The sequence below is a fragment of the Melospiza melodia genome, chromosome Z (genome assembly GCF_035770615.1).
Source record: "Melospiza melodia melodia isolate bMelMel2 chromosome Z, bMelMel2.pri, whole genome shotgun sequence".
Lineage (NCBI taxonomy): Eukaryota > Metazoa > Chordata > Aves > Passeriformes > Passerellidae > Melospiza > Melospiza melodia.
Window position 1 is genome coordinate 56232482 of NC_086226.1, and position 13144 is coordinate 56245625.

At 51.5% G+C, this 13144-nt stretch overlaps 1 protein-coding gene across 3 annotated transcripts in view; it reads right to left on the minus strand.

Annotated features, from left to right (window-relative positions):
* PTCH1 (patched 1) overlaps positions 1 to 8162 on the minus strand; it is a 67159-nt gene extending 58997 nt beyond the window's left edge. For all 3 annotated transcript variants that reach the window (XR_010031338.1, XM_063181224.1, XM_063181225.1), the window contains exons 1-2: positions 7942 to 8162; positions 6242 to 6434 (exon numbers count right to left, since the gene is read on the minus strand). Coding sequence is in view for 2 of the 3 variants with exons in the window: in XM_063181224.1 (XP_063037294.1) it covers positions 6242 to 6434; positions 7942 to 8142 (394 nt within the window). In the remaining variant the exon portion in view is untranslated. The remainder of the gene's footprint in view (positions 1 to 6241; positions 6435 to 7941) is intronic.
* Between the last annotated feature and the right edge of the window lie 4982 nt (positions 8163 to 13144).

Consider the following 13144-nt stretch of genomic DNA (forward strand, 5'->3'; position numbering starts at 1 on the left):
ATTAAATATATGTATAAGTAAAACCTTTAAACATCTTTTCCTAACAACTTGCAGAGGGAGTTCAAATTCAAAGGAACATAACACCCTGATGTTTTTATCCACAAATATCATGTAAATATTAGAATTTTATGTTCCTTTTAAAAACAGTGGCATGGATGGAAACACTTTTGTGCTTCATCAGTAAACACTTAAATAAACATGTTGCTCAGATGACCATCCTTCAGCTATCATGTAAAAAAAAAAGAGATGTAATAAATAATCGTACTGAAGTCAGACAAAATAGTGGCTTGGAAATTTTTCACATGAACACCTTCCAATGAACTTTCAATATTTGCTGAGGAACGCAACATAGTGTAAGACAACAGTCGAGGATAAGTAAGCTCTTAAGTCACCTGATTCAAAGGAAACAAATGAATTTGGTGATGTGATCAGAGACAATGTCTTGACTGCCACAGAGCTTGCCAACAACCATTTTGACAGACCGAAGAGCAGAGTAACTTCTGCAACTTCTTCTATACCGTGATACAGGTGCAAGCACATCTAAAACATCTTCCCTGCTGCTGTCCACAAATGCATATGTTTGTGGGAGAAAGGAATTACACTTGACTGTGTTAAGTCCTGCTAACTGTACTCAAACAAACCATGTTACTTCAGCCCACTTACATAAATTTGTCTCCTTGAAAGAACAAATTAATGCAGATCTGTTCCCTTACTATTCTTTTTTGTTTCTCCAAAGAACACTAGCGTAAAGTTAACTGGTGCCTTTAGGCAGAACTTAAGAACAACTTTCCACCTGCACTTAATCTCACTGAGTTAAGAAAACTGAGAATCGACGGAAATAATACTGGTTCCTGCATCATTTGCAGACTTTCCTCATTCACCTCATTCGTAAATTGCCGGGGTAGATTAACATATTTTAAGAAGGGTCAGCCATAAGTACAATAAAGCAACCTGATTTTTGCCCCTTAAGAGAGAAAGGAAATAATACACATATCCCAAATCTTGACTTACAAAGTATTTCTGCTGTACACACTCTATCCTAATGCGCTTACAATTTAAACACGCTCACTTTATTACACATACCTGAACTGAAGTATGCAGCTTCTGAGGCACTGTCTGCAAGATGTCCTACCTATCTGTATCATCTACCCTCTTCCTTCAAACTGGCTTAAAGAAGGAGCTCTGCATGTTAGAACTCAGTTCAAGCTCACAAAGCTTCACAAAGCTTTGTGAAGAGGGCTACTTAAGGAGGGAATAGCTTGACTGAGCTTCAGCTAAGAAAACAAAAAAGGAAGGGAAGAACAGCATGATCTTTGGCCACCTAAGGAAGAAAGCTAATGAAAAAAAGTGAGGAGAAAAAAATCCCAAGACAATGATGACATGAAATGAAATACCAAAGCACAAGACTAGACCATCTCTCCCATTATAAGCTGCTCCAATTAACATCATTTAAGGCATTGCAGTAGCCAAATTTCAAGCTTCATTTAACAGAACCTTCACTGGAGCCACAAAACTACCTTCTTTCAGCAGCAGAGGCTGTGAATTTACATGTGTGACTGCTGCTGACACACTGGATCTTAGACTGCCTATTTAGAGTGGTCGCACATAAACATATCCAGTTATGAGCATTTCTTTTCCATCCAGAGCACTCGCTAGCTATGAATGGAGGATTCTAAAAGCGCATCTGTGTCCAACAAAATTCAGTCACCGAGGAAATCAATGCAAAGCCCTTTTTTTCCTCTCTGTGTGTACAATGTATAAAGATGCTAAACAGTCTCCACAACTCCAGAATGCATGGACACCCACATACAGCAGTTCAACTCGAGCTGAATAACAGAACTGCCATTAAAATGCCAGTCCAGAATTAGTCTGCCCTGGCAGACAACCCCTTCCCCCCACCACCAGCAGCAAAGTATGCACATGAACAGAGATCTGTTCATGTGCTGAAAAGATACAGGTGTATGTCCTAGGCAAATATGACTGAGAGCAGCTCTACAAGACAGCAACATAGATGGAGCCACTGTGGGACACAGTGTAATAACTGAAGTATTCTGAACACCAGCCAGAAGAGTACTATATTTAAAAAGAAACCCCAAAAAACAAAAAGCTACTCTACAACACTTAGCAGCAAGAAACAAGCTGAGAGGAAAGCCACTTTGGTATCAGGAGGCACAGAGAAGGCCAAGAATGATAGCATAAATTCTGAAGGAGGAAGACTACTAGAGAAAATCTGAAAGAATGATGTTTTGAAGTTCTCTCTTGGAAAGTTTACCTACAAGGTGAGTTTCTAAACTCATGTAAATATTTCAACCATAGCTGCTGCAGGCTCAGACTACTAACCATTTAACTTTGAATGAGTTTTAAGACCATCCACATTCCAAGTTCACTTCACTGTTTGATGATTAATTCTGTTATGGTTTTAAAGCAACCGTTTACTTCCAGCAAATTTCAGTGCTGTATTATGTTCCATGGTATTCAGAAACAGACCATATCAAATTTGTCTTTTTAAATACTGCCAATTTATTTAGCAATAATAACTGTAAACAGTTTCAGTAGCAAATCAAAACTGTTTCTTGAAGTATATTTCAAGTAACCTATAAATCTACACAGCACATTCAAGACAGTCCAGGGATCAGGCCTAGCTGGAATGCGGTTGGGAAAGGCATGATGCTCCCTGACCAATCTTATCTTCTTCTACAACTTAGTGGATGAGGGAAAGGCTGCGGAGAGTGTTTACCTCAACTTTAATAATGCCTTTAACATTGTTTCCTATGGCATTGTTCTGGTAATACTGGCTGCTCATGGTTTGGACAGGTACACTGTTTGCTGGGTTAAAAACTGGCTGGAAGGCAGGGCCCAGAGAGAGTTACTTCCAGCTGGTGGCCAGACACTGGAGGGGCCCTCCAGGGTGACGGGACAAGTCCTGTTTAAAATGTTTATCAATTATTTGGATGAGCAGTTCAAATGCACCCTCAGTCAGTTCCCAGATATCACCAAGCTGGATGGGAGTGTTGATCTACAGGAGGACAGGAAAGTTCTGCAGAGGGACCTGGACAGGCTGGATTGATGGGTCAAGGCCAATGGTATGAGGCTCATACTACATTCTACAACATGAAGTGTCAGGTCCTGTCCTTAAGTCTCAACAGCTCCAGGCAGGACTACAGGCTTGGGGAAGAGCGGCTGGAAAGCTATCCCAAGAAATGGACCAGGGGAGGCTGAACACGAGCCAGCTGTGCCCAGATGGCCAAGAAGGCCAATGGCATCCTGGCCTGGATCAGCAATAGCGTGGCCAGCAGGACCAGGGCAGTGATTGTCCCTCTGTACTCAGCACTGCTGAGGCCACACCTTGAATTCTGTGTTTAGTTTTGGCCCCTCACTACAAGAAAGACATGAAGGGGCTGGAGCAAGTCCAGAGCAGGGCAATGGAGCACAAGTCCTATGAGGAGCAGCTGAGGGAGCCGGGGTAATTTAGCCTGGAGAAGTGCACTCTTGGGATGACTTCATCCCTCTCTACAGCTACCTGAATGGAGGATGTAGGCAACAAGTGACAGGATGAGAGGTAATGGTCTCAAGTTGCTCCAGGAAAGGTTTAGATTGGATAGCAAAAAATTTCTTCACAGAAAAGACTGTTAAGCACTGGAAGAGGCCACCTCTGAACTACCATCCCTAGAGGTATTTAAAAGGTGTTTAGATGTGTCATTTAAAGACATGGTTCAGTGGTGAACATAATGGTACTGGCTTAGCAGTTGGATTTGATGATATTACGAATCTTTTCCAACTTAAACAATTCTATGATTCCATATTTGGCCAGCACTGCCTAGTTCATCCAAACGCTCAATAAACAAAAGGTAAAGTGAGACAGCTGTTTTAATAAACAGGACAATTCAGCCACTGTTTCTTCACTAAGAAACCTTGACCTAAAGAGTCCCTTACTGTACCAACCTCCACGGAAGGTACATTAAAGCTGTTAGGACCAGCTCCACGTAAGTGCAGAAGAAGAAGTTTGGTGCTGCTTTGCGCTTCTGCTTAGGAAGAAAGGCATTCTCCATGCTATCTGTTCCATCTCAAACTCTCAACTTGTACTCCTGTTTGTAGCTTAGCAATAAAAATATGCAACTGCTATCTGTTAGGTTTAATTGTACAACACCCCAATTCATGAGCAGAACATTTACAGAGCTTCTACCAAGAAAGCACATTATAACAAGCTCCTTTCTGTGGACCGTCATGCAGTGCTAGAATGGGAAAACTAGAAACAAAATTAAATTTAATCCATGTTTTATTTCACATTAATCTGCTAGCTTTTGCTGGTTAGTTTTGAAATGCAAGGGTTTTTAAATGCAGAGTTTTAATTTCTTTTCAATGAAAAAACTAAACTAAATAGGTATGAAAATACATAGGTCAACACTGTCAAACTAGCTGCTTTATAATTCATCTTGTCAATAAAAATCGCAGAGATCAATTTCCACTAGATTCTATACTAGGGACTTCCCCTCACTTCTGCCCCATAACAATAATGACATGAGAAGAAACCAGTGTAGCAACTATTTTGCAAATCCTATTTTTTTCCCCTTGAGAATTGTATTTTTACTGACAGGCCAGTCACTGAGGCATCATCAGCAAGTAGTTTCTTGGAATCACAAGAATACAAAAAGCAGGTGGCACTAATTGAATAGGATCACCATTCCAAGCAAGCGAACACCAGTAACATCAGGATAATAAATGTCAGCAGAGCATGTGGGATGGAGCTGCAATCACGTATTAATCTATCTAACACAGAAAAGCAGAAACAAATTGACAAAAGAAACCTCTCCACAACAACCTCACAGCGTATTTGGAGGAAAAATTATCAGCGAAGGAAAACAAGATTCATAGTCATTTCCATTAGTATTTAAGGTACTGTAGTTAGTGATCAGTGCAAACTCTGACGGCACGTCTCTGCCTACAGATGGGACCCAGCAGTGCCTTGTTCTGTTTCTCAGGCAGAACTGTTGGCAGCAGATCTCCTCATACTTTGAGCTCCTGGACTACTCTACACGGACCAAAAAAAAAGATCACTACTTTCCACAATAGAAAAAACCAACACCTACTAAATGACTGGCGAATCCAATCCTGACCCCAACGCGGCTGTCATCTGCAAGGGTGGACTCCGACCCTATACGCTCTAATTCACCTCGGGCAGGACAGACCACCTTCAGAACAGGCACCGACTTTGTTTGCACTCAGCCCTAGCTTTTCCACACATGCACATACAGAGAGCTATTTAGAAATTATTATTTATGCAGCCTCTCATATTAACTTTTATAAGCCAAATACTGCTGCAAGCTACTTTGACATAAACCTAGAGTAGTAATTGCTAGAGACAAGGAACTCTGTTTCCACGTCCACCCAGCAGCTAGCTGGGGAACGTGATCCTTAATAAACAGTACTTTCCTCCACAGAAAAAAAAGAAAAAGGGACGGTGGGGAAACAAAACACTAAAACAGTAAAGAAAACGAGAGAAAGAAGAAAAAAGCTAAGAAAAAAAACACCTCTAAGGACTACACCTAAACTCCAAACTCGCGGCAGCCTGGTGCCATGGCCCTCAGCGCGGGGCGCGCCGCCCGGCAGGCTGCCCAACTCCGGGCTCCCCTTCGCCTCGGCTACCTTTCTGCCTTTCTTTCGTGGTTGTGGTTTTGTTGGGTATTTTTTGTTGTTTTTTTTTTTTTTTTTTTTCGTTCTCTCCCTCTTCTGTTTTCCTTTTTTTTTTTTTTTTCCAGCGCTGCGCCCCGCGCTCCCCACAGCTGAAACCTGTCCAAGGCCAGGACCACACACAGGCTCCCGCCCCGCCGCGCCGCCCGCCCCTCCCCCGCCGCGGCCGCGCGCACTCCCAAAATGGCGGAGGGGACGCCTCCCGGCAGCGCCGCCGCTTCCCGCCGCCGGCGGGGACGCGAAAACCCGCCGCCCGCAACTCGCCCGCACTGCGAGCCGGGGCACAGGCGAGGGCGCTGGGCGCTGGAGACGGGCTGTCCCGGCGGCCCCCCATCGAGTGCACGGCCTGGCCGCCGCTGCCCCCCACGAGCGGAGTAGTGGTACGCGCCGCCCGGGGCTGCGCGCCCCAGCTCAGGGCCCGCCTCCCGCCCCGAGAGCCGCCCGCCCTCCCCGTCGGCGGCCGCTCCTCACGGGCATGCAGAGCGGCCCCGGGCCGCTCTACCCTGCCGGGCAGGGACGCCAACAGAAAACAGGGGCAGCCCCCCAGACTTACCTTCCACCCACAGCTCCTCCACGTTGGTCTCGAGATTAGCTGCCCTTAATCCTACAGCGAAAGCCCCAAATATCAGGAGGCCGACAACCAAAAACTTCCCGCAGTTTTTCTGAATGTAACAGCCCAGTTTAAACAACAGTCTCTGAAACTTTGCTCGCAGCCACAGCGGCGCTTTCCGTCCCGTCGCCTTCCCCTGCAAAGCAAGAAGAGGTCAGTAGTTGCGGGCTGCGGCAGCCGCAGAAGTAGGGGGAGCCCCCCAGCCCTGCTCCGAGCGGGACAGCTCGCGGCTCTCGGGGCGCAGTCCCCGGAGGAAGGACGGAGCGCCGTGAACAGCTCAAACAGGCATCCTTCCGGCAGGGCCCCTGCCCCGCGGCCTGGCCGAGCAGCCACCCTCGAGCACGCACACAGGGACAAGATGTACCTGCTGTCAGCCATCCTTGCCCCAGGCCTACACGCGAGTTTGGGGGTAACAACACTGCGTCGGCCCCCGGGCCCTCGCCTGTGCTGGCCACCACCATACTCATCTCTTGCCCGAGGCATCGCCACCAGCTCAGGCTGCAAAGAGACCTGTGGCTCCAGGGAAGAAGGAACCACTTCTGACAAACCTCAACAGCCACAAAAAAGACAAGTCCCTTTTCCTGTTCTCCTTGGAACCCCAGAATGGCTGGGAGTAGAGGCGGGGGGGATTGTGTGACAGACAGTGGGCAGCACTGGCCATTTCCCCCATTCCCAGCTCCTAGCAGGGGCTTGGTGCTGAGGCAAGACCCACGTGGTGAGCAGCGCTGTAACATCTGCAGTAATTCATTTCCATAGAGTTTGGAGACGCTGTGTGATCTGAATTAGGAAGTAGAGCAGCCATCTGTAAGTTACGACAATATTTGTGAACGGAAGAGGGCAGCCACATGGATTTTTTTTTCCTCCTCCTTTCCCTCTTCTTACAAAGCCTAGAAATCCGCTCCCTGAAGTGAAACCATCCCTGCAGCAAGGCAGCTTTTGGAGATTGTTTACTTTGAACATTTTTTGGCCAGCGGAGATTGGCGGCCGGGGCTGTCCCCCCGCCCCGCCCGGCACCTCCAGTCCTCCGCGGGGACCGGCGCGGCAGGGTTAAGGTGGCAATTTGTTTATGGCCCTCGCTCCCCCTCCGGCCGCTGGGCAAGGGAGAGAACCGCTGCCTTCTTTGCTGGGGGACCCCGTTCTCCCAGGGCACCCGCCGTCTCGGCTCTCGGCGGAAAACTTCACAAAAGCCCCACTTCTGCCAAGAAGCCGGCCGGTTTCTCCCCTGTTCCGGCCGGGAGCGGGTGTTGCCGAGATCGCAGGGCGCTGCGAGGGGATGGAGAAGCAGAAAGGAAGCGGAGAGAGAGGGGGGGGAGCGGGAGAGCGGGCCTGGGGTTAGCCATGGGGAGGCCGGGACCGTGCAGAGGCTATTTCGGGAAGTTTAGGAGGAGAAGTGCTCCGCAGCACAGGCACGCACCAGGGCAGGCACAGGCGAGCAGGGAGGGAATGAGGGCACTCTCTCCCGCACTGAAGAGTCACAGACGTCCCTCTCTTTTTCCCAGCATTTTATTGGTGGCCGTTTCGTTTCCATCTCCTCCTTCCACCCCCGCGAGAAAACACACCACCTCCCTCCTCCTCCCCCGCGGAAAAAGCAGCACTACCACTAGCGTGTATCTCTGGAAAAAAGAGTGAGAGATTGAATGCACCTTTGAAATCTGCTCCAAGGCGAAAGCCGCATCGCAGTAGCTTGGTCGCTGCAGATACTCCCGGTCGGGCACCGCGGCGCGCCGATTCCCTCCAGTCCTTCGCCGCCTCCCGCCGCCGTTTCTCGGCGCCCGGCCGGGGTGGCCTCCGCCGCCCGCGCTGCTGCTGGTCTCCGGCTCCGACGCGTTACCGGCCGAGGCCATGTTGCCGCCGCCGGCGGGACGGGAGAGCTGCCGCTGGCGCTGCCGCGGCGGGGCCCGGGGCCCCGGGGGTGCGGCGGGGCCGCGGGGGGCTGGCGGCGTTGCGGGCCGCGGGCTGCTGCTGCTGCGGGGGCTGCTGCCGCCGGGGCTGCCGCCGGGGCCGCCGCCGGGGCTGCTGCTGGGGCTGCTGCGGCGCGGCCGCCTCACGCGGGGCGCGGGGCGGCGGCTGCCGCCGCGGCCGCTCCGGCCGAGTCGCTCCCCGCGCCTCCCATTGCCACATCGCGCGCGGACCCCGAGCTGCAGGCGGCCGCTCCCCGCGCCCGGCGAGGGCGAGCGGACGGGCGGGCGCGACCCCCGGGATCCCCCGGCCGCCGCCGCGCTATCCTCCGCTCCCGTTGAAATCGCCTACTCCGGCCGGCCTCCGCTGCCTCGGGGAAGCCGCTGTCCGCGGCGGCGCTCAGCGGCGGCGGCGGGGCGGCGGCGCGGCGGGCCGCGGCTGCTCCTGCTGGGCTGCCTCGCCGCGCTGCACCATTCTGCTTCAGGGCCGGGGTGCTTCCCGCGGGCCGCGGGGCCGGCGCGGTTCCGCGGTTGGCCCCGCCGCGGCGGCGAGCGGGCGGCTGCCTGGCGCTCTCCCCCGGTGTGTGCGCGGCAGCACCGAGCTGCAGCCCCTCGGCTCCAGAGATGAGATGGAGAAGAAAAAAAGGACTCTCTCCATTTGGATAAAGAGGAGGAGGAGGAGGAGGGGTGGGGGGGGGGAGGTGGGGGGAGTATGAGTGGAGAGAGAGCGAGAGAGGGAGGGAAAAAAAAAGGGGCTGAGAGCCCGCCCCCGGGGCTGTCAGATGGCTTGGGTTTCTGCGAGGTGATTGGCTCGGGGAGGGCAGAAATTACTCAGCAAACATGACTATTATTAGCTGCTTAGCAACAGCTCACCAAAGTAGAGAGACCACCCAGGCCGGCAACCCTTGTGTGTGCATCTCCAGCTTCAGGGGGAGCCTTAAAGAGATCCAGTCTTCTTTGCATGCAATACTTCCATTAAGGAATGCCTTCTCCCTCTTTCTTCTTCGTTTTCTTTTCAAGAGCGTTACTCCCCCCTCCCCTTACTCCCCTCCCCCGACCCCCGTCCGGGATGCTTGCAAATACACGCGCGGAACTTTCTCGCCAGGGACATACAGAAATACATTTTTCTCTTTTAAGAAAAAGAGAGGGAAACGAAAAAAATAGCAGCATTAAACGATTTCTAAAGGCCTTAAAAGAAAATCCTTTTAGAGGCACCTTGGCCTCGAGCTGCAACAAATACTGGGAGGTCCGAGCTGAATTCCCAGGCTTGCAGGAATAATGACAGGGTGGTGGATATTGCGGCAGAAAGTGCCAGATTTTTCTCCTCCTCTCTTTTTAACTAAAGAGGAGACTTAGTTCCTTGCAAGAAAACCACTCCGTCCAGTTAGAAAAACACAATGAAAATTTAACACTTAAGGGATTTAAAGCCGCGCGGTAGCTAGCTGTTTCAACTTAGGACTCATTCTTTAACTGAAACCTGAGGAAAGCCAATTCTAATGTTTTTAGTGTAAAAGTCCATGAAACGCAGCCTTCCTGGCCGCGCTAAACATTTCTCGAACTACATGCGATTGTTTACTTTTTTGGCACCGCTTCTCCGCGTCTCCCTCCATTGAGAATCAGCCTTTAATTGCTGCCTCTAGAGCTGCGCGCGTCCCCCCCAGCCCCGAGCTCGGGCCCCGGCCCGCGGCGCGGCTCCCCGCGGGGCAGCTACGGGCCGTGGCGGACACGCACGGGTACCGGGGCGGGGGACAGCCGGCAGCCCTTCCCTCCGTCCGTGGCCCGGCGGGGAGGTGCCCTGGGGGGCTGCCTTCCTGCGGGACGGCTGCTGCGCGCCCGCGGAGGAGCGCGGCTGTAAACTGTTCGGGAGCGGCAGGGCGGGTGGGAGAAATGCGGCGGAGAGGGGCGTGGGGAGCCGAGGTGAGAAGAGAACCCCGTGCAGCCCCTGCCCGGTGCCGTGCCCGGCTCGACAAGCCCGCCAGCGCTGTTCTCCCTTCAGCCCCGCCGTGCGTGTACCTGGGGCAGTGGTCCTGAGCAAAACCCCTGAGCCCCTGGTCACTGCAAGCGTCCTCTTCCCCTCGGCGGGCTGACGACCGCCTTAGCGGGGCCGTCCCGGCGCCGGCAACGCGGGCTGGCAGCGTCCCGGGTGCCGGGGCCGCCGGCGGGAGCGAGCTGCGCACCGCACCGCACCGATTTCTCCGTGAGACTGCCCAAAGGCAGCAACTGTCAGGACCTTTCAAGGGCCAGACCCGCTGGCTAGGGGATCCCTTTTTCCTTTGATTTCATCCCAACTCCGTTTTTTCCCCACCCTGGGAAACTTGTCTCCGTGAAGGCCCTGCCCTGTGCCCCGCACAGGACTCTCTCCAGGAAAGCTGCTAGGGGCAGCAAGCTGTCATGCATGCGCACATAGGTGCATACGTATGGGAGAAGGAAACCTGAAGCAGTTGCCGCTGGAGGCTGTTTTCTGTTTGAGGCTGAAACCTATTCCTGGGGTGCAGTCGGCCACCTCCAATTCAAGTTTCCACTGGCGAAAGCGACCATCCATCTAGCTAGGAGGTGATGTGACACTGCTTCTGGAAGTGCTCACCCTCACCGTGTCTGATTGGGTAACAGGGCAGGGGAATGGAGAAAGAAGGGATTGGTTCAGAAGCAGAAGCATTTTGGTTCAGTCTCCTGGTAGGCTCCAAAACCAGGGAAGTGTCCTTTCAAGCACCTGGAGGCCCCAGCACTGTCCTAAGGGCCTCCTGCCTGCTAGTCTTCACGCAGTAGCCTAAAGCCCATTCTCACTGCTGGTTCCAAAACTCTATCTGAAGACTCAAATTTAACAAGCATTGTCTTAATCTCCCCTCTCTCCCTGTGGTCTGGAAGGACTTTTTTTTTTTTTAAGCATACACAAGAGATTAATTACCGAAGAGATCTAATTGGTCTGGGATGGGTGTGTGTATGTATGTTGGGGTTTTTTTTTCCCTCAAGGAAGAAATGTCAGTGTAAAAGTCTCCACTTGGGTGGTCAGAGCAATGGCTGCCCCCAGTCTGCCTCATAGCTGATGCCTGCTTGCTACATTCCTGGCAATAATGTTGTTCCTAATCAATCTGCCCTTATTAACATTTGTAAGCACTGCCGACTGTGATATGCATGCCCTGACTGTGCAACTGCTCCTCTGCACCAAGGGCTACCTCCATCGTCAGCAACTCGGAGAGATCTCCCAGATTTCCTATCTAGGACGTGCTATGTGGTGAAGGCCTTGGAAATTGTCTCGTTTTATACAGGGGCTGCAATCTACAACTATACATACCTGTAGCTTTCAATGCCTAGACAGCCGAGGCTGGTGTACAAGAATTTCAGCACTGACTGTAGTCGTAGTGGCTTCATTTATAATGCTCTGTCTCTTACTTACATTCACTTTGTGTTCATAACCCCTGATACTGCAGAGCACTTCTCCAGCCAGGTAAGGGATCAATCCAATAGAGATTAACAGTCGGTAACAGATATTTACAGTGATGTTACTTTAACACATCTTTTCCAGGTTGCTTTTCATCTGCAGACACCCGCCAAAAACATTTGCACTGCTGGAGCATCTGATTACCCTAATAAAGACAGAAATTAAGCAAAGCCACTTTGGGTTTCTTTTGTACGGTTTACAAGAGTGCTGGTCCTGGGAGAAGACCGACTGGTGGAAAAACGATCAGATTTTTTCTATTCCCTCAAATTTCTGTCTCTCACGCAGCTTTGCATCGCACAAATGCACAGGTCTGCCCCGGCCCTGTGCTCCGCCCGCACACCTGATTCTGGCTATGACATAAGATCGCAGTCACTGGGGTCTGCAGGGCGGCCTGAGCCTCCCTCTCCTTGTCGAGCACTCGGAGAGCCGTGCTGGCCAGCGGGCCGGCGGGGGCTGCCGTCGGGGGGCGGCGGCGCGCAGCGGGAGCCGCTCCGCAGGGCAGCGCCGCCGCTCAGCGCCCGCGCCTGGGCAAGGAGGCGGGCGGCCTCTCCCCCTCCTCAGCCCTGGAAGAAAGGGAACTGCTCGAGCCAACTTGTCAAAATAATGCGGCTAATTACCCCTGATCTCCTTTAATGGAAAGCTGCTCTGCACGCCACAAAGGAGCAAATGAGGGATCTACAGCACCAACCCAGGAGCGCTGGCATTTTCTTCTGCGGAGGGCTGCGGGGAAATGTGCCTCCAGAGGAGTCTCCGAAGCTTCTGAGCTCCTCCCGCACAGCAGCGGACTCCCAGAGGAGAAGAGCGCACGGGGAGCTGGAGAAGACAGTGGAAGGAGGAACAGCCCTCTCCGTCCAAAACCACGAGGACATCCCAGCCCTAGGACACTTAGCCATATTCCACGAGGGGCTTTACCTCTATAAACCCAAGTAGTCTTCAAATCAGATTCTCTTCCTGGCAAAATGCCCCGCCACTTGCAGGACATTAATGTGCATTGAGAGGGGAAAGTTACACTGAACCTTTTTTAGCCAGGCTGCACAACACTGGGTCTGTGTAAAGATAGAGCTCAAGTTTTGCATGTGCCAGAAAGCAGGGCATTCACTTCCATGATCTCTGCCATCGGGCCTTGAAGAAAAAAAAGCTGAACGACACAATCTCTTTGACCCACTGCTGGAGCAACAAATTTATTAGAGATATAGGCGTGAGAAATGAAAAGGAAGTAAAACAATTCAGGCTCATTGTATGTCTTTCTTTCATACTGCTAATCCGGTTTACACATCACGCCTACATGTCTCAATAGGGCTTTATACACTGTGGCAAAGGCAGAACAAAATAAAAGGTGTGTGTGTGTGTGAGTGTGTGCGTGCGTGTGCATGTGTGTGTGAAATAAGGATAAAAACATAGAAGCCTAAGACATTTTAATTCAGAGTGAGCTGCCAGTTTTATATCCACAGGCTCTTAAAATTAAACAGATTTTAAAAGATTCCTTCTCCTCCCCTCCCTCCTCAGCCC